The sequence below is a fragment of the Trachinotus anak genome, unplaced genomic scaffold (assembly GCF_046630095.1).
Source record: "Trachinotus anak isolate AG129_WGS33_773 ecotype Australia unplaced genomic scaffold, CSIRO_AGI_Tana_v1 ptg000032l, whole genome shotgun sequence".
NCBI lineage: Eukaryota > Metazoa > Chordata > Actinopteri > Carangiformes > Carangidae > Trachinotus > Trachinotus anak.
The window spans coordinates 11387878-11408512 of NW_027273883.1; the positions used below are offsets into that span (position 1 = coordinate 11387878).

The following is a 20635-nucleotide window of genomic DNA, read 5'->3' on the forward strand; positions in this document are numbered from 1 at the left end:
CATATAACAGCATTTATATATATCAGTCAGTCTATTGGTACTGGGCGATTAGTTACTTAAAAATTGTGATTAGCAAGGAGGGCAATTACAGTAAGACCTGATTGTTTTGTATCGATACAATTCAGACAATGACAACTAATGATAATATCAGGCTAATGTTACAGTTACTATTCATATTGTCCACATTTAAATGGCAGTAATCTGTTCTCCTCTCTTTCAGTGGATACAGACACTTTGAAACAATGGGGGAGCCTTTGAAATGGGACAAACCTATTCGTGGATAATGACGTATTCTATCTAGCAATGTGGACTTCAGAGGATCGAGCCCCTTAACTGGGACACAGTGACAGTCGCCTTTCTCTTTCCATCACCATTTTCCTGTTGAAGACCAGGTCAAAGATCACAGGTGTCTCTGTTGCTCCCTCTAGTTTCCTGTCTCACTGGGTGCATTTCCTTCATCCTCTTTCCAGCAAAAACTTCCAACTGGGTCATTTTCTCTGTGTTGTGTGATGCACTGTGATTGTGAAACCACAACATAGTACAGGATTTAAATGGGCATGTTCTTGAGAATCCGTCCCAGCGCTTAGATTGATGTAATTAAACTTTATTAGGATGAAAGAGCGACACCACATTTCTGTTTATCCACACAGACCAAAAATAGCCAGATTGCTTTGTGGTGTACAACATATGTGTGTGTAAATTCACCCTTCTTTTGCTTTCTACCAATCTCTCCCTCTCTCTCACTCAGTCAGGATATAGGTGTTGTCCACTGCAAAGGAAGGAAATTCTGTCACTTAGAACAATGGGCCCGTTTCTCTATCTATAGACCCAGAGAGGCTGAGAGCCAGGGAGAGGGAGGCAGCAGAGCTTGTCCAGTTAGAGAGAAAAACTAAAGAAGAAGGTATTTCAGTAAAGAGAAATGGATGATTAGAGTTAGAGATGTGTATGTAGATGAGTGACAGGTTTAGGCCTTTGAAAAATGGAATTTCGTTGTGAGGAGAAGGAAACATATAAAGTTATTCGATTACTTTGAGTTGCGTGTTAGCATTCAGGTGGCGAAGGATAATCACAACACACAACAGAAGGATCAGAAGTATCTGTGGGTAAGTATATTCATTATCTAATAACTAAAAACACTTGATTTTCTTTCTTGTACCCTTTTGATTTGATATTTTTTCAATTCCACCACAACATTGAGGACAGGCTGCTTGTTAAAAATCTCATTCTTTTCTGTCTACAATGACAACCACAAATTTTAGGTGTGGACACACATGACAAGATATGAAAAGATTTTCAGTCTTATCAGAGATTATGCACGAAGAGGTGCAGAAGAAGAAACTTTGTTAGTTATCCAAAGGAATGCAATGACTACCTTTAGATCTCCAAAATAGCAAGCGTGATTCTCAAATTTTGGTGGAAATTCACATAAGCATAACACTGAGAAATAGACAGGCAGTGACCTTTGGAGTGGGTTTTTCCCTGTCACTACAACAGCTGGACAAGTCCCACATAACATGCTTCCTGTTTCAGAATGGTCAATACACGCTATGATTTTCAGAGGGCTGACTGGGGGGGGTTTGGGTCAGTTTTTTTTTGTTTGTTTTCACTCTGTTGACAACCTGTTGTAAGGTATCCTGTTGATATTTTTTGAAGGTGACATCATTCTATTGTTATATTGTTTCAATCCTGGCATTACTGCAACACATTCCTCACTACGGTGGGGAGGCAGATTGGAGGAAACATGTCATTTACAGTATGTTGACATCCTGCAGATGATTGAATTGAAAAGCCAAATTTCTCCTTAATTCTTTCTGTCAGATGGAGGGGTCTGGCAGTCCTCGCTTCAGAAAGCTCCATTTCCCAGTGGGTCTGTGGATCAACTCACCTAGGAAACACTTTGCCAAGCTAGGAGGACGCTGGCCCAGCGCTATCTCTGTCAAGTTAGTCTGAAGTTCTCACATTTTTATTCCTGTTTTGTTTCGATATCACACACATTCTGTGCCAGGCTAAGCAACCCTCATGCCACTTATTGTTTAGTTAGAGTTCTGCTCCTGATAAGTATTGTTGAATGAACAGTTTGTGTATTGATGTCATCTTATCTTACTTCCATTGTCGTTAGGATCCTTTAAACCTTGTAACCTTTCCCTGTTTTATTTTAGTCCTTGTTTGTCAGTCATAATTCACAGCTGACTGGTCTCTTCCTTTCTCCTTCCTCTCTCCTCCATCTGTCTTCCCCTCCTCTGTTGTTACCAGGTCCACCACCAGTTCTGACGCAGCCTCCCTCCACGAGGCGCCCTCTGCTCCTTCCTCTTCCCTTTCTAACTCCACCCCCTCGCTGGCTTCCCCCGCCCCATCCCCATCTCCCTCCCCAGCCTTCCTCAGGCCGCGGCCTGCTGGGACCCAGTCTCGCACAAAGCGCCTTTCCCATCTCTTTCTGCGGGGGCGCTCCAACAGCGACCGGGACCGGGCGGTGGGGGAGAGGGAGAGAGAGGTTTGGGCTCATTCAGCTACCCCCTCCTCCCACCACTACTTGCCCCCTGCCTCATCTTCTGCCCCAGGCCTGATCAAGATCTATGGAGATGCCCTGTCCAGCGGAGCCAACTATCGCTCCCTGCTGGCCAACATCCACTCCACAGCCAGGCAGCTCATCGCCCAGGTCATCACACGCTACACTGAGAGAGAGAGGGAGGAAACAGATGACGCAGGTATGAGAGGGGGAAATTTTCTCTCATCTGGACCTCTGCTGTAGAATTATTTGCTCAAAATGTTTTTAACCAATTGGGAATGACTTTATATAAACATAAACAGCAGTGTTATGGAAAAATAATTACCCCTCCCCTCTTCTTCCCTTCCTTCATTACCTTCTAGTTCTCCAGAAACACAGCCCAGAGGACTTCCTGTTGTGTGATGTCATTGGAAAGCCCATCCAGCAGCCAGATGGAGCTATCAAGTGGGAGACAGAGTGCCGGAGAGGTGTTGCCCCATGGGAATGTCCCTTGTTGTTAGTGGACATGTGGCGGCCTAAGGAGGGGTTTGAGCGGCGCTTTGAAATCCAAAAGAAGGAAGACTATGAGAGAGAGGAGAGAGAGAGAGAGATGGAGCGGGAGAGGGAGGGAGAGAACTACCAAGGTATGTGCAAGTTTCTGACTCTATCTTTAAGTTCATAAACGACACGGGGTCAAACTGAGGGATGCACTGATTGTCCTCCTGGGCAACAGGTGTGCGCTGGCGGCGGAGCAGGATGTCATCAGGGGGCGGACCAGAGGAGAGTGAGCGTGGTCATCGTGGAAGGAACACTGAGCTCAGGAGGAGCATCAGCGACATGAACCTCAGTCTGCGACGTCGCCAAGGCAACCATGTCAGCAATGACCCACGTGGTTCTGGCAACCGGCCGAATAACAATGGAGGAGTGCAGGACAGGAAGAACATTGTGAGCATGATCAACCCACAGCAAGGAGAGGTAAAGAAGGTGATGTGGTGAGGAAGAACTGCATTAATAGTGCATTTTCTTTCTTCTGAGCATCATGTCTTAACCTGTTATTTCAGATTAGGGCGTCAAAAGCTGAAGCAAAGGTTGGATGGACGAATCAGCCAGCAGAGGATGAGAGGGATTACTCCAGCTGCGACCTGGAAGTGATGTCACAAAGTTTGATCCTTCCACCCACAGACCGACCATACTTCCTGTTGCTTCAGGGTTACGATCAGAGCAAGGCAAGACATGTTGACAGATGATATCACAGACACACACAAATGCTAACAAACAACACCCACACACACGTATGCTATGTAAACACATAAACACACACTGACACATACACACACTGACGTGCACACACTCTATAGCAAGGTGCATACACTCTAATGTGCCCATGTGAAAACTCACATGCATCTTTTGGAGGATTTATACAGAGGATTTATGCAGGGCTACACATGTGCACACACCCTGAACTTGACATCATACCTGCATGTCTGTAATCGCCACATACCATCGGGGTTTCCATCCCTCTACACGTCTCTCCCATTCAGCATCCAGCACAAAACAGCCTCACAGCAGCACAATGCCTCAACAAATTCTCAATCGAAAGCACAAAACCCCTCTGTGTGCATCACTCCATCTCACACAATGACCTCACACAGGTCTCCATTGTAGCAAACTGTGACACACTTCATACCTTATCGACCGCCTCCTGCTCAACTTAACATCTGATGGAAGATTGATATAAACCATGCCACTTAAAAGATAACAGACCTCCCTGACTTTCTGCTACTCTACACTGTGTGTTTTGTTTAGGATTTTGTTTTGTACATCATGGCGGGGCATACACATGTGTTTGGAAGAAAGCCCACAATGAGAGAGAGAGAGAAGGACAGAGAGAGGGAGAGGAAGGGGAAGAGGCCTCTGAAGGTGGACACGTTCCTCTCTGCCCCTGACCTTTTGGCTAGACATTTATTGGTGAGAAGAGACTCAGCCATTCCCGACACGCCCACTGGACAAGGTACTAATAACGTTGGCTCACACTCTGTGTCCGACAAAATGTGAAACAGCAGCAGGTTTTTATGCTTCCATATACTTTATGCAACTTAAAATGAAGATCATTAATGCAGTATTTGATATATTTTATCTTGTTCTAATCTCATTTCATTCTAGCTCTGATACGGCCCTTCAGGGGAGGTGCAGTCACACACAACGGAGTGGCCCTTTACAGGGAGACTGTCCTAAAGCCTGGGGATGTGATTGGTCTTGGGAACCACTTCCTTTTCCTGTACCGTGACCCCCGTGTCACCCCAGCTCCACCGCTGGCACTGACCCTGCCATGGCAAGCTGATGCCTCCACCACCTGCTGTCCCTCAGGGCTGGTGGACAGACAGGAAGCTCTGAGGCAGTACCTTGGATCAACTGAGGCGGTCTTGAAATTCCATCCCCGCCATGCAGATTCCTTGTTACAAGTAAGACAGAAAATTCACTTATATAAACTCATAATAACTGTGTTATCTAGTGTCACTGAAAATGGCCTTGACGCCATATGTTATGTTTATCCCTCACTTTTCTGCTAGGAGATAATCTCCAAAAATTCCTCTCCAGACTCTGGTGGGGGGCCTTTAGCTCCTGCTTATCTCCTGTCAATCATGATAGATCACGCCTCTAAACACCTGGACCCTGCTCTCACACCACATCTATTACTCAAGTCAGCCAATCTAATTAAAGAAATTGTCTGGGTAAGTAAAAATAAAGCTCACTGTATAAATTAAAAAATAAAAAATTACAGTACATGGAGTGCCCTAGTGGCCAACCATGTAATAAATTCAGTTATAGACCTTTGTTGTATGTAATTTCTGCCCCCTCTTTATCATTTCCTGTCATCTCTTTACTGTTAGCTCTGCAATAAAGGCATAAAAATGTCAAACATTTTTATGCCTTTATTAAAAAGCATTTTTAAACATTACTAAGCCAAGCTAACAGCTCTGTGAGCCTGTATTTATTTACTACTCAAGCACAGTGGTGCTTTGAGCTAAATGCTAACATCAGCATTCTATAATGTGCACTATGACAATGCTAGCACTCTGTTGAGCAGACATAATGCTCACTTTGTTTAATGTGTTAGCATGCTGACCTTTGCTGATTAACACTAAACACAAAATACAGCTGAACCTGATGAAATGTCATAAGTTTGGTGACATTTGATCATAAACCAAAGAATTGGATAAAATTTGTCTGATGGTGGTGCTGGATGAAAAGTCAAGGTCTCACTAATTGATCACAGCAATTACAACCAGATTAATTTAACATGTTAGTAGTTTTACATGGTAATTAGCAATGCCATTCCAGTTCAACCTGAGGGGGTTAAATGTCTGTACCATGTTCCATGGCAGTCCATCCAATAGTTGTGGAGACATTTCATCCAAAGCTAAAACTGTCAACCTGCTGGTTGTTCTAAAGGAAATATCAGGGGATCACCAAAGTCAGATGGATTCATTTTCTGGCAACAATGAATATCTGTACCAAATTTCATTGCAATTCATCCAATCCATCCAATAGTTATACCATAGTTTAGCCATGGCTAAAAAACAACAGCTCATCACATAATATATATATATATAATGCTATGTTAAGTAAATTGATCAAATATCTGAGGTCAAAGACTAGTTCATCCATAGAACAAATAAACCGTGGACCTTTTTGGGATAGTATTGCATGGCCATGACCACACTTAAACAAGCTTGGCAGGAAAACATCAGGTAGGCAGACTGAGATTGCCACATTCAGTCAGACAGAAAAACCAACAGACAGACATATGCCCTTCACTGTGGCCTGCTAGGTTGTGGACATGAGCGAGGATGAGCTGATGTCACTTCCCTCCTGCTGGAAAATGTGCTGTAATTGTCCTGGCTGCAGGGCTAGACTCTGCCCCCTCCCCTCCACCCCCACACTAAGCTGAAATGTCTCTCCTCTCTTCTGTCTCCAACTCTCTTTACAGGATAACATTAAGGAATTTGGGGATAAGCATCCCACGCAAAAGTAAGAGCATTTTTGTTCTACGTCATGTTTCCTCTGTTTAGAGATCTCCTGCTGAGTGATTCATGATACATTTGTGCTTGTGCTGTTATGTCTTTGGTAAATTTTTGTGGTATGATGAAAGCATTGTAACAATGTGATGTTGAAAAATGGTTCAAACACTGTTGAGTAATAATAACTTAGTCTATTTTTATTCACAGTATGGTGTCTCTCTCTTTAAAAGCACAAACAAAACACTGACAGGAGAATGTTCACAATCATTTTACAGCTAACATAACTCTGACACTACATAAACGCTATGTCCAGTTCCACAGAGCAGGAGGGTGAGATAAGCACGCCAAATGTTCAGAAACTGTCTTCTGACCTTCGACCCCTGATGTTCTGGATGTCAAATGCCACAGAGCTCCTTAACTTCTTCCAGGTCAAGGTTGAAACCATGGAGAAAGAGTGGGAGTTTGAAGGTGAGGGTGATTTGAAACAATAAAAGCTTTGATAGTTTAATAATTACCACAGGACTTTGGCAATCTTGGACACTGAAATTAAAGCAGACACAAAGTCTTTACTGACTATCTTAATTATCGTTTCTTTAAAGCCCCCGGGGACCCAGTTTTGACAGCTGACATGGACACCTGCTCAGAAGCTCTGGCACAGCTGGATGACGTCATTATGCACACTTTCCAGCAGTGTGTGTATCACCTCACCAAGGTCTAAAAAGACAAGACAAAAGTCCAAATCTATATTGAATACTAATTCTATACAGTACACTAATTGTCACTGTACACTGTGTGAGCAATTAGCATTTTTAAAAAATCAACACACTGCAATGATGCCATTGCAATAAGAGTGACGCTGACCAAGCTGTGATTCTGGAAAGCCTCTACCACTTAAACTTCAAAGAGAGACAGCAAAATGTCTTCCTTAAGACTTAACACTTATTTTTGTTGTTTACCAAGATCTCTCTAGAGCTGTCTCACCACCACCCATAATTTATTTTAATTTTTTCCAGCTGTGAGCATGTCCTTCATTTCCTTTGTGCTTAGCATTGTGGAAGAATAGTGTGCATCAACAGCACATGCAAGAACTGACTGTATTCAGACTGCATAGTGTCTGTTTTCAGTATACTTTTCCAGCTTAGCATGTAGTATAGACTTGGGACTACAGTCTACAGTCATGCTAGAAGCTGATATGTTCACAGTGACAATGCTAACATGCTGATGTGTAATGCATTTATAATGTTCATGTTCACCATCTTAGTTATGTGTGTTAACATAGTAACATTTGCGCAGCTGAGGCCTGTGGGAAGGCATTAGTTTCACAGGTATTTGAGAAAAAATTACCAATTAGAATTTTGCCTAAAAGGTGGTGTTGGAGAAAAGGGAAATGGATCAGCAAAGTTGTATTCATTCCAGGAGTTGTTGGGATATTTCAAACTTAACCACAAATGTCAATCTTGTGGTGATGTTGGAGTAAAAGTCAAAGGATTACAAAAGTCCTCTGGAAATCATGAACGTCTGTACAAACTTTCATGGCAGCCTATCCGGTATTTGTTGACATATTTCAGCCTGGACCAAAATGGTAGATCTGGTGACAGGCTGTCATTGCCATCACCCTACAAACCAACACTCCTACCTTCCAACCATCCCAACTTAATCTGATTCCTCCCCATCCATCATTCCAGAAATGTAAATGTTTTGTTTTATTTTGTTTTGTTTTAAACAAATGAACTCATATTTTTGTCCTTTCTGTCCACAAAGACCCTGTACTCACTACTTCCAGCCCTCCTGGACACCAACCCATTCTCCAGTGAGGAGAAAGAGAAAGAGAAGGATGGAGCTGGGGGTGCAGAGAGAGAAGAAAAAAGAGGAGATGACGGGGAGGTGGATGATGTGTCAGCATTGCCGCCCAAGGTTGCCGGACTGGTGGAAGTGTATCGCTGTTCCCTCATGCTGTCACGGGAAGCGTGTCTGTCCCCGCCGCTTACCTCCCAAACCTTTGGCTACCTCTTCTTCTTCACCAACACCTCCCTGCTTAATACTTTGCTGGAGAGAGGTGAGAGGGCACAGCTTAAAGTCACTGTGTCACTTTTTCTGACCTAAGGTCATACCAGACCAAATATGGCTGCAGTGGCAAAAACCCTGAATGTATTGAATTGAGCAGGGGTCATTTTTATTGTTTATGAGTTAAAGTTTTCATTTGTAAAAAGAAGATTGTGTTGTTCTTTTTTTTTCTTTCAAAGTTGCATAGTCATAGTTTCTCAGAGTCACATAATATAGACTGAGTTGATAAGAAGAAAAAAGTGCTCGATTAGATGACAGAATAATCTCCTATCATATTTTTCAGGTCATGTTTTTCAGAAATTGACACATCTTTCTGTTCCATTCCACATTCACTTCCTTTTTTTTTCAGATGGATTGTTTTCGTGGTCCAGAGCAGTTCAGATCAGAACAAACTTGGACCTAGTCCTGGACTGGCTACAGGGGGCAGGATTAGGGGACATTGCCTCTGAATTTATGAAGAAACTGTCAATCACAGTCAACTTCCTGTGTATTCCAAAGACTCGACTTATCCAGGTAATACAGCTACATACACAGTGTGCCAACTCAGCCCTTTGATGAAATATCAGCTAACATGCTCCATTAACCTCTCATCTTCCAGTCATCCTGGACCAGTCTACAGGAGGACCACGCCTCGTTAAGCCCTTCCCAGCTGCACCACCTGCTCACTCATTACAAGCTGGGGCCAGCCAGAGCCCCACCTGCGTCCTGGGCCCCTCCACCAGGCACAGAGCTGAGTGGAGGTGAAACAAACTTCTATTACCATCAGTACTATTAGTAATAATAGTATAATAATACAAGCAGCAAAATGATCAAAATTCAAGTCCGTCAAGGCAATTGTTTGTAATCCCCTCATCTTTCAGACATCTTCGAGAGCTTCCTGGATCATCCTCCTCTTATCCTGCCAAATGAGACGCCACGCCTTGACCTCTCCCAGCCAATCCCAAGCCCTGAGCTCCAAAAGGAAGTAACGCGTCTCCGCACCTTCTTGTGGGGACTCGACCAGGATGAGCTCCCTGCCAATCAGAGGACTCGGCTTTGAGGAAGCCCATATTTGTCTCTTTATGGATGTCTCAAAGAAGTGAAAAGGATCTCATCAGAAAAGGCAAACAGCAAACCAAAAAATAAAAATAAAAAATTGCAAACTGGACATGTTTTCTGCATTTTGGTGCTTAGGTGGTTGTTTTTTCATGACATTTCCATATCAGTTCATTTATTCACTTAAATATTTTCAAGTAAGAAAAATGTATTGGCTTTGGTATGTCTTAAGAGAATTTATTTTAAAGCAGGGAGTAAAACCCCATGTCTGTTGGGCAATGTAGTGTTATGCTTCATGTGACTGCTTGACTTGGCTTCTATGTATGTTTTTAAAGTACTTGTTTTTAATAAAACTCTGAATTCTAGTCTAAAAGACCTACAGTTTCCGTATACTCTTTGACAAGTTTGTTGCCCACCGCAGGGCCCCTGGGGCTTGGCACTTGTCTCAGCTTCGACACCAAAGACACGTTCCACAAGGTGGCAATGCAGGACTCATTCCCCTTTGACGTGAAATGATGAGTCTGCAGGTAGAACTGCTTGACTAAGGAGTTGATCATACAACTACATTATCATCTGTTCCAAAGACACATTCTCATTTCCTGTAATAAGGGCATTTTCACATAGGGTCATGACTCAAGCAAGCAAATGAGACGGTGATGACCACACACAAAGGTTACCTTTACCTTGGTAAGCTGTCGTAAAGGTCAAATCTGGTGACTTAAGAGCAGGAGAGATTTTCATTTCCCTTTGGTTGATGTGACACACTCAAGTGGATTGATAGGGTTTCCCATTTCATTACTGTGGTATAATGCTCTAGCCCTTCAAAAAAAAGCCCATCTAATTAAGCATAAATTAGCAAGTGGTTGTCATGACCAGACAGCAGACAGGTGATATCATTATTTGGAGTGAGTAACAGCTGAACTCGAACTGTCACAATTTTGTAATATCCAGTCAATTTCACTGTCTAGTCAGCCAGACGTCTTTAGAAAGCAGTTCACCGCTTTCTTTGTTTTGAGAGTGAAGCTCTGTGACGTCTCGGCAAACACAAGTGAACATGCTCCTCCTTTGGCGTCCAGCCAAATGGCTTCCTTTCTTCTGGTCAGCTTCTCAGATGAATTCCTTTACGGTAAAAAGCTCAAAAAAACATCAATCCCGTGAGAGACCCCCTGCTTACATCATCACTGTAGCCTCCGGTTCTGTCTTTCCAATTTCTTGCAGTGCTGACATCAAAAAACATGCCATTGAGAAAGAACGGTTATAGATTATGAATCATGAGAAGAGGCTCCCTGTGGTTACATTTATCAATTAAGTGATTGTAATCAGTCTCATTTGAAATTCAATGCGGTGTATGAGTGAGAGTGAGACTGTGTTTGTGTGCTAATTTCAACTTTCCAGTAATGTCATACAGATGTAGTCTGTAGCTTTATAATGAAACACAGATGGGGCTCAGACTGGTATAGGTCCACGCTGATTGTGTGATATTGCAGTAGTCTGTGATACAATATGGTGACCAATGTCTGAGTACTATTAATTAACATGTAAGGTTTAGTAAGCATGTGACACACACACAGTTTTCTGTGATCTCAATTACTGACACAGACACACTTTCACCCAGCATTGTGTAGTCATACACACACACAAAACCCTTCTCTCTCTCACACACACGCACTTAGTAGGCTTCTTTACCCAGGTGCAGAGTCCCACACCTGTTGTAGCGGCTCTCTGTAATTAGCTCAACACAATTATCACTGGTGGACGGAGGGAGGGTGGGGTGAAGACAATGGGGCAGTTATTCTCTCCCTATCATCTCCTTCTCTCTCCCTGCTGTCGAGTAATGAAAGATTCTTCCCTTCTTCAAAGAGATGGAGTTTCCTACAAAACAGCTGAGTCAGAGGAGAAAAGAGAGGAGGATGAAAAGAAAAGGAGAACAGTAGGGAGGCAAGCGCGGTAATGCAATGCTGCTGGTGTGAGGCCCAGTGGACCACAGTGATTGTGTTCATTGTTGCTGCACACAGGAGTCATTTTCAGGAACCAGAAAAAGCCCATGGCTCTCACACTTAACACTAACAGCTACAACCTGGCATGGCCTCAGTGTCTATTTGTGATCTGGTAATACTTTACGTTAGCCTTGCGTCACCGTAATGCCTGAAGTATAAGAAGGTTTTTCAAGTCATACGTCAGGGGAAAGGACAGAATACAATATAACAACTATAGGGCCACTGATGGAGGCTGTGAGGCATATTTTATCAGGAAACCGGAGGGGAAAGTGTGAGGGTATAAGTCCAAAGTAGTCATCATACCAAATACTGTGGAATCTGGTTCCTTACAACAGTTGGGACCTGTTTCTTTTCTTTTTTTTATTTTTTTATTTTTATCCTGATCCCACACGGGCAAAGACAGCAATATTGTTTTTATGAGTCTGGCTCAGAAGAAACAAAGATAGATCTCTCATTTTGGGTCTCAGACTGAAAATATTTAAGAAACTGGCTGTATGAGACGCAGTCACCAGAGACTCCTGATTGAAACATTGTGCGTGGCTCCAGGCTAAGTCCAGTGTTAAGGCCAGGAAAGGAAGAAGGGAGCAAGGAAATCTCTGTTAGGTCACAGACAGACAAAAAGACAGACTGGGGGTGTAGGAATCTGAATGAGGTTTGAGACAACTGGAGAGAAGGTCAGAGGTGCTGGGAGGGAAATCAGTCAGATGGAGACAGACGACAGACTGTGGCTGAGGTTGGAGATGGGGAGACTCATGGATGACATGGACAGCAGGGCCTCAGTGAGGTGACTAAAAGGCCAAGAGAAAAACCTTGGTCTTCCTCAAGGGACAGATCTGTTCTCTCCTGGTTACGTCATCCGAATGTGAAATGCACACATAAACACACAAACTTTTCTCTTTCTCTTTTCTTTTTTTTTATTTGGTGCACATGCATGCCCCTACACACAAATGCACACAGGCACACGCAGGGATATAAAGAACCCCTGTGAGGTCAGATCCTCTGGGCTGAGGGTGTCCACTGTTAGTGGGACCGGCCAGCTAAGCCTCACAGTCTCACTGGCAGCTACAACCACCACCACCAACCGCTGTACCCTGCCTTGCCCTGCCCTGCCCTGCCCCGGCTCTCTCTCCACTGGCGGCTGTCTGTCCTGGCCTGCTGCTACTGGCTGTGCAGGGCAGCGGTGCGTTTATGTGTGTGCTTCTCAATATGGGACTGGTGGTCTTTTCCTCTTTTTTTCCCAAAATGTCCTCATCTACCTTTTCCCTCCTTTCCTTCTCTTTCCTCCTGTTTTCCTGTCTCCCTTGCTCTCGCTCAGTATGTTTCTCTCGGGCCGGGGGGCCTGTGGGCCTGTGGGTAGGGGCCTTATTCCATCAGCCTGGGGCTTCTGTCAGAGGCTTGTTCCATTTTGCGTCATGGTGTTGACTGAGCAGACCCCACACTTAACTCCCATAGAGCTATGGGGTTGGGCGGCAGGGAGGCCGGCGCGGGCTAACGCGGCCCCGTGTTCAGCGTGGTAATCTGATGGCCATGTTTATTTTATGTAGCTCTCCTTTGATGGAGCAGAAAAAGTCTTTGGGCTTTTTGTTTCAGCACTTTCACTGCCAGGTCAGAGGTGCTCGCCGTGGTTACGCTCAGGAAGAATAATATTTGCTCTTATATTCGCTCCAAACAGGCTTTTTTCCATATTAGTGTCAGGGATACTCTCTGAGTTTCTGCCTTCCACTGATTCGGCACATTGGAGGTGAAGGGTGGTGGGGGACCGCACCTCAAAGGCATCGCTCCCTGGAGGATAACGGGGGTGTTCCACAGGTCGTCCCCGAGGCCCGTTGCTATACTCCTGAGTGAACCCCCATGATAGTCAATGAGGGCCTGAGAGACAGCCCTGCGGCCGTATATATAGGTCCCATTAGTGTAGGGAAACACACACATAAACACATGAAAACACTCTCCCTCCTGCTTGGCTGCCCCAGACTCCACCTCAGCTGTCAGTTGTCCAAACTTCCCAGGGGTTCTTTTTAATGGAGTTACCAAAAAAAAAAAACCAAAAAAAAAAAACCGTTAGCTCTCCTTCTTGTCTGCCTGCGCCTTTCACTGCCTTTCTTCAAAACTCACACACCCACCTTTCTGCCTTGTGTCAGCTGTTTCAGATGGGTCGAAAAGCCAGGGAACCACACTAAGTCATTATGTGAGGTTTTGACCTAAACGTACGAGCAAGAGACAGAACAGTTCACGTTCCCTGGATCAAATTCTGACCCCAATTTCTTCTGTACAACCACACCATAAAGTCCAAAAAAAGACTCATGTATTGCCCCTCATCACATTGTTCTGCACTTACTGTGTCTCTATTAAGCTTTATGATGTTGATCTGACCCGGGAAAGTGTTCTGATTTGATGTGAGTGGCGACTTACAGGACTTGCTATGTCATGCAAGAATGCTTTTTACTTTGAAGATTAATTAGTACGTAGGTTTTGAGAAAAGAAGCCCAGATTGTGGCTGGGAATATTGTTTATCTATCTCGATTTTGTTATTGTAATTGGCCATGGTCTATGCTGTCATATTACAGGAATGAATCATTGTCATACAAGATACACCCTGGGGAGTTATATGGATAATGTTTCATTTCCTTCCAGATTGCTCATTATTTATGATCTGAATACAGAAATGACTGGGTTTTGGCCAGATAGGAACAATAAGCACACACACAAATACATACACACACCAGCATGCATAAACAGAAACTAGATCACCATCAACCGGCCTCTATATCGCTCATCTTTCCTTTGGAGAGGAATAGAAAACCATGCACAGGAAGGATTGTTTATACTTCCTGCCCTCCTCCATATATCCCATTATCCCCCTTCTTTTCTAACACATAAGACATGTTTCTGACCTCCCCTGTGACTGCGAGGTATGTGCTTACTCACAGATGCAGAAGCCTACACTCTGATGTAATCCAGGAGAAAGAAGGAAACGAGAGGAGGCGGGTGGGGGTGAGGGGTGGGGGTGACGGGGTGGGGGGGTTGGGGACCCTGGTGGTAGTTAATCCAATCCCTCCTGGTGCAATTTAGCAGCTCAAAACTATTACCAACTGGCTGCCCTGAAAATCAGCACCAGCAGCCAGACAAAACGGATGTAGACTTGTTATTACACACTGATGTAAACTCAGATTTAATAGATCACTACAGAGGGGAAGCTAATCTGGATCAGGGGTTTGGCAATGTTGTGTTCGCTGTTCAAACTGAGCTTGAAAGCCTCTGCAGATGGCACAGTGTGGGAGACAGTAGAAAAGCCAGGTCGGTGAGTCATAAAGAGGCGCTGTCAGTCAACCTAAGGATTCACCAGCACGAAATCAGCCTGTGCATGTCCTCCTCTTTCCATTCACTGTCACCCAATCAGGGGCTGATTAACAGGGGTTCACCATTCCTGTGGCGTGGCTCTATCTCTGTCCTCTCTTCCTGTCCCACAGTTGTCCCTTGCCCTCGCCCAACACCCTTCGGATGGGTGATAAGTCTGCTTTACGTCTCTGCAGTCGCTATCTTAGTTCAGTCATTCTCTTCCATGGCATCACTTTGTTTTTTCTAATCCCCACCTCTCTTGCAGCTCATTAGCTCTTTTCGCCCTGACACTCTCACCTATCTCTATCCAGTCATCCCAACCCATCCCATTCCCTTCTTTTCATGTGTCATCACTCCATCCGCATCATTGCTCTCAGTTTCCGAGGACAGCCACTGTCACTGTGTTTATTGTCTTAGTGTCAAACCTCGACCTATGTCTGTCCAGGCATCCTGTTCCATCCCCTCCCACCCCACTCTTTGTCGTCATCCCTTTCATTTCTCCCTGGTGATTCTCTGTGTGCCTGTTGTTTCTGGGCCTTTAGTCCAGTCTGCTGCGGGAAATTTCCTTCTTATCGCTCACTGGGCCATTCCTTGCATTCCTGGCATGCTTCCTGGCACTACCGGGGGTCTAGCCAGATGCGAGGGCGTCTGTAATACAAGGCAGACACTGAGGCCAACGACACCATTCATACATCCAACGCTGACCCCTCTGATGAGGATGGGCAATGTGATTGATGAACCGAAAGAGGATGAGGAGCCAGGGAGAAAAGGGAGGAGGAGACATTAAAAGACAGTGGCGGCAGGGGCATAATGATAATGTGTGTGAACTTGGTGCCAAAAATAGAAAATTTTCATTTCTGAGTCCTTGACTCACTGACTGTTATTGATAGAAGAAGACATGTAAGGCATTTAAACTTCTCCCAACAGAGCAGTTTATGGTTAATTGGGAACAGCAGGGGGTCAAAGTGCACATAAACGTTGGGAACAAGAATAGCAAGATTAGAATAACTTCCATTTCATTCCTCTTAGTCACAGCCTACCAGTGATAAAGGTGGTCTCTGACAAAGCTTTTGTTAGTTCCGACAGTGAACCAAGGTCAAGAAAATAAAGCTGAAGAGACAGTGGGGTTGTGACAGGTCGTGCAGATGCACAAGTAAATGATGGCCATCAGACTCAGACTTGGAGATAATGATAATGGTGGTTAAGAAGAATGCACGCAAACACATTACTTCCATATCTTACTCTTACTATTCCAGAGATAAGGTTTACAAGAAGTATGAGGGACAGATAGTTCAGTTTATATAAACATTTACAGTAAATGTTTTCTTTCCACGAGAGAATAAAAAAAACCAAACTGCAATATGACAACAACTGCAGAAATTTCAATCTAAAAAAGGAAGACAGTGTATCTTCTGTGCCGTGTTTGCACCGCTTTAAGTCAGTCACTTCAAACCAAAGTTGACATTTCAGTGAACTCGAGGTCCACCTCCCCTCCCTGTGCGGTCAAAGCACAGCCTACTGAATGTGGAGAGAAGTCTTTTTGATTTCTAAACATTTTCAAATGCTCTCTGGCTCCCAACTGTTGTGTTCAGCTCCCTGATCCGTACTCCTCTTCAAAACATAAACAGTGACAACATGCGGATATGAAATTTCCTTTCCTGTGTTTGCTCTTAGTTATGGTGAAATTTACACACTCGGCATGGCTGACGCACAGGAAGTGGTCAGTGGAACGACGGTAGAATCAATACAGCTGCCCATGTGCTCTGTTATAAGTTGTGTTATCTGCTATCATTGTTGTGGGAGGTTGATTTATGATTGTCAGTGTGTAATGAGCGTTAATTTAATGAATGGCCAGGGGATGAAGGAGCTTGAAGTGCGTCAGCATTCACAGAAACAGCCAGGCCACGTCAGGTTAAAGGGGGTAGTGGGTTATAAATGGTTTTAAATGCTGGGGGTGAACTGCCTGACAGACGTAAGCTGAAGTGTGTTTGTGCAGGTTTGTTTGTGTGTCTGTGTATATCTGTGTTCATCCGTCTGCAAAAGGGCATCCTCCCAGGCCTCCATGTGACTGAGGTCACATCACGTTGACAAAGTGACTCTATAGGGCAAAAAGCAACGTCACACAAGTCCTCTTCCTTTTGTCTTCCCACTCCCCTCACTCTTTCCCGTCGTCTCTCCAGGTCCCGTTGCACCCTTGCACGCACTCACACAGACACACACACACACTCACTCATACACACACCCCTCCCCGTTTCCCCTGAGTGTTTGTCAGCAGCTCTCAGCTTCCGTAGAATAACACGACAACGGGCTCAGTGTGTGGCTGACGCAGACGCACGGGCAAGTAATGGTCAGCTCTGATACAAACACACAGATGTAGTAACTCACCACAAATAATGGTGCAAGTCTGACAAAAGGACCGAGAATGCACGAGTAACGTCACCGAGGTAACTATTCTGCACGCTAAGGAATGCACCAAAAATAGGACCTTCTCTCTCCTCATTTTACTCTTTTTCTTTTTTTCTTTTTTTTTTTTTAAGTTTTGTTGAGGGTCACCGGGGCAGACATATCACAGCCAGGTGATAAAAGTGCTTCACCCTTTACATGCACATCATGTTTGATTACACATGCTCTGACTGTTTAAAGCTTGTACTGTTTATATTTCATTGATCCTTCGGCATGCCAGACAGCACCAGAGAAAACAGAGAGACCAGGAGGAGACGGGGATGTGAGGTGGAAGCAAGTGAGTGTTTGAAAGAGAAAGTAAGAGGGAGCCGTGGGGAAGCACTTTGAAAGGAGGACGAGATGAGGAGAGAGAGGGATGCAGACAGGACACGCAATGACAGGGGAGGAAAGAATGTTTAGGGCGACTGAGAATGGCAGAGAGAGGAGCGGGAGGGAGCTCTGAGACAGGCCTGGGCTCTCCAGTGTATTAACACCAGTCTGAGATGGAGGGAGCATGGAAAGAGTGTTTGCACAGTAAAAAGTTCCTTTTGCGTGGGTAGCTTACTTCCCGCTGTACTCCCCCACTGCAATCCCGACCCCCCCCACCCCCTCACCCCCACCCCCACCCCCCTTCCTTTCCTTCCTTCTCCCTCTCACACTCTGTCTGTGACCTATTGCTTCAACAAGTTCATTCAGAGATTTCCTCACGACCAGATGCAAAGCTGCTTGGGCGCACCGAGGGTGCGAGGGGAATGTGAGCAGGTGAGCAACGCGGAGTCAGAGAGGGAGAGGGTTTCGGCTGACTCTCAGTGTTACACGTGCATGTACGCACACACGCGCACGTACACTGTGTTTTGTCACATACCACAGACTCTGGTTTCCAAACAAAATAAGCCTTGTAAATGTGTGTTTAATAGAGAGCTGATTTAAACATTTCGCTCCCCTAGTTTCTGCCGGGAGAGACTCATGCTCTCCCTTTCATCCCTGCATCCTGCCCTTTGCGCGGCTCTGTGAACTGAGCCAGTGGAGGAAACCTGCAATAATGATGCTGGTTAATGTCCTCCTTTAATGGTCTAATAAAAAGGCAAAGCAACAGATGCACAACAGCCATATCTGTCTTGAGTGGGCCGCTTGCATGGAAAAGGAAGAGAGCAATTGACACGCATAATTTGTAAATCACATCCATGGGGAGTTTTTCATCTAAAGACTCGCCAGCGGAGGGGGGATTGAGGGGGGCCTGTGAGGGGGGTCTCTTGTCATATATCCATTTCAAAGAGGACGACAGCGCATTAACACTGATCTCTGACGATGAGAAAGAGAAAGTCAGAGACGTCATTTTATTGCCCAATGACTGCAGCCCCCTCATGTGTGTCAGTATTTCTCCCTTTCCCCCCCTGAACTTTTAACACACTCACTTGCTCTCTGACGTAGGTTGAAGTATATGGGGGCAAACGGAGGGGAGAAGGGGGATGAAGCGATCACCGCGGTGGGTAGAGATTTAGCGTAAGGTTACCATGACAATTCCCCAGATAGCATACCCTGCCAGAGCCACGCACTTGGCAGCAAAGTGGAGAGGATGAATGGGGGACAGAATGACGGAGTAGAGAGGAAGAAGACGGGAGGAGGAGGAGGTCATGGGGAAATTTGAAAGTGTTCTGTTATAGGAGAGTAAATATTAACAGTAATAGGTCGGACCTTTGGTTTTCCCTTTGAACGTAATCTCCCAGTTTATTTACTTGGGCCGTGCTGGAATTCCCTGGAGGAAATGAGGGTGCAACATAAAAATGATGAATTTATTACTACTCCTTCTCCCATAATCCCTTTTACCATCGTAGCGGTGTTGCGTCACAGCCAACATTCTCACTGTTTACATATTACACTCTGAGGTAAGCACAACATGAGACTTAACATTTAAATCCACAAGACTGCTTTATCATCCACCTGGACATGGAAATTAACACACGGCAATAAACATTTATGGGAAAACCAACATTATCAGAATGGGCAGTTTTGGTATTTGTTCACACAATCAGACCATAACCCTAATCACACTAAAGCAAACAGTGAACAAAAATCCCCAACATAAAAAATCTATTATTCCTCGAGCTCTTCCTTGTCAGTTAAATAAACTATGCAGAATATTACACTAAAACTCAAAGTTTTGAAAGTGACTTTAGCAAAAATTGAAGAAATCGAGCAACTTTGTGGATTAACAACGTGGCAAAAGGTGAGCAAAGAGTGTGAGGCATCCAAACGATTCGAAGCCTGCGTTATAATGTGTGAATACATGCCATGGCGCACAGGAAAGCCAGTGTAGAGCATGACTGAATTGAGTGAAGCTTGTGTGAGTAAAGTCTGTCTGGCAGCGAGGCCGGCTGGCAGGCCCTGTCACAGGTTCCCCTTCCTCTCTGATGTCTTTGAGGTTGTAGTCTGAGTGTCTCACTCTGTTTCTCCTCCTATGGTGGTTTACACAGATTGGTGATGTAATGGGTAGCATATGAAGGCCACACACAAACACACACACACAGTCGCACACACAAACACTGATGTTTCATGCACGTTATACAGACACCGCACTTATACCACCACATACCCATAATTACACACATATACTGTACGCACACCCATTTACACAAACCCTGGATTCCCCCTTTTCCAACAGGCATGCGCCAATGTGTGTTCGCTCTCACACACACAAAAACAAAAGTCTAAACAAAGATACATAACCTCTTTTAGTTTGCGCGTTAACATCTATGCACATGGACGCACACTCCCACAGACACACACACACACACACACACACACACACACACACACACACACACACACATAAAAAGCACCCACTGAGTGTCATAGTGTGTGTGTGTGTGTGTGTGTGTGCGTGTGTGTGTGATCAGCACTGGCGGATGGCCTAACAGAAGACTGTATGCTTCAGAACCACCCAGGAGACCCCCATCATGAGAGGCAGCCCAGAGAGGGAATGAGGGAGAGTGACTAACTTCACTCTTTCTTTTCTTCTCTCCCCAGCTGTGTCTTCAAACGGCCCTTTGATGTGGGAAATTAAAAAGAGCGAGTGTGTCAATATCTCCCTACGTCCAACCGCACTCATCTATTTCCTCTCCTTCTTCTCCTGCTCTCCTCCTTTCCCTGCTTTTCTTCTCTACTGTTGACCCGAGAAAACAGAGCATGACCCTTTTTTACCACAACAACTCTGCCACCCACTCACTGCCACCAGGCCCTCATCATTTGGAGGG

At 44.7% G+C, this 20635-nt stretch overlaps 1 protein-coding gene and 1 long non-coding RNA gene across 3 annotated transcripts in view; one reads left to right on the forward strand and one right to left on the reverse strand.

The window, feature by feature from the left end:
- The first annotated feature begins 244 nt into the window (after nucleotides 1-244).
- On the forward strand, nucleotides 245-9982 carry rasip1 (Ras interacting protein 1). The gene is made up of 16 exons (XM_071470484.1): nucleotides 245-1103; nucleotides 1819-1940; nucleotides 2254-2705; nucleotides 2869-3129; nucleotides 3219-3460; nucleotides 3547-3711; nucleotides 4292-4496; nucleotides 4649-4947; nucleotides 5056-5217; nucleotides 6477-6517; nucleotides 6821-6975; nucleotides 7107-7219; nucleotides 8269-8563; nucleotides 8921-9084; nucleotides 9170-9311; nucleotides 9432-9982. The coding sequence occupies exons 2-16, from the start codon at nucleotides 1819-1821 to the stop codon at nucleotides 9608-9610; spliced, it is 2997 nt and encodes a 998-aa protein (XP_071326585.1). The 5' UTR covers nucleotides 245-1103; the 3' UTR covers nucleotides 9611-9982.
- Nucleotides 2535-20635, reverse strand: part of LOC139613679 (uncharacterized) — a 42701-nt gene continuing 24600 nt past the window's right edge. The window contains exons 6-7 of one of the 2 annotated variants that reach the window (XR_011686802.1): nucleotides 2862-3067; nucleotides 2535-2672 (exon numbers count right to left, since the gene is read on the reverse strand). This is a non-coding gene — a long non-coding RNA (uncharacterized lncRNA). Of the gene's footprint in view, nucleotides 2673-2861; nucleotides 3068-18023; nucleotides 19838-20635 lie in introns of those variants that run through there. The other variant, XR_011686803.1, reaches the window with a different exon arrangement.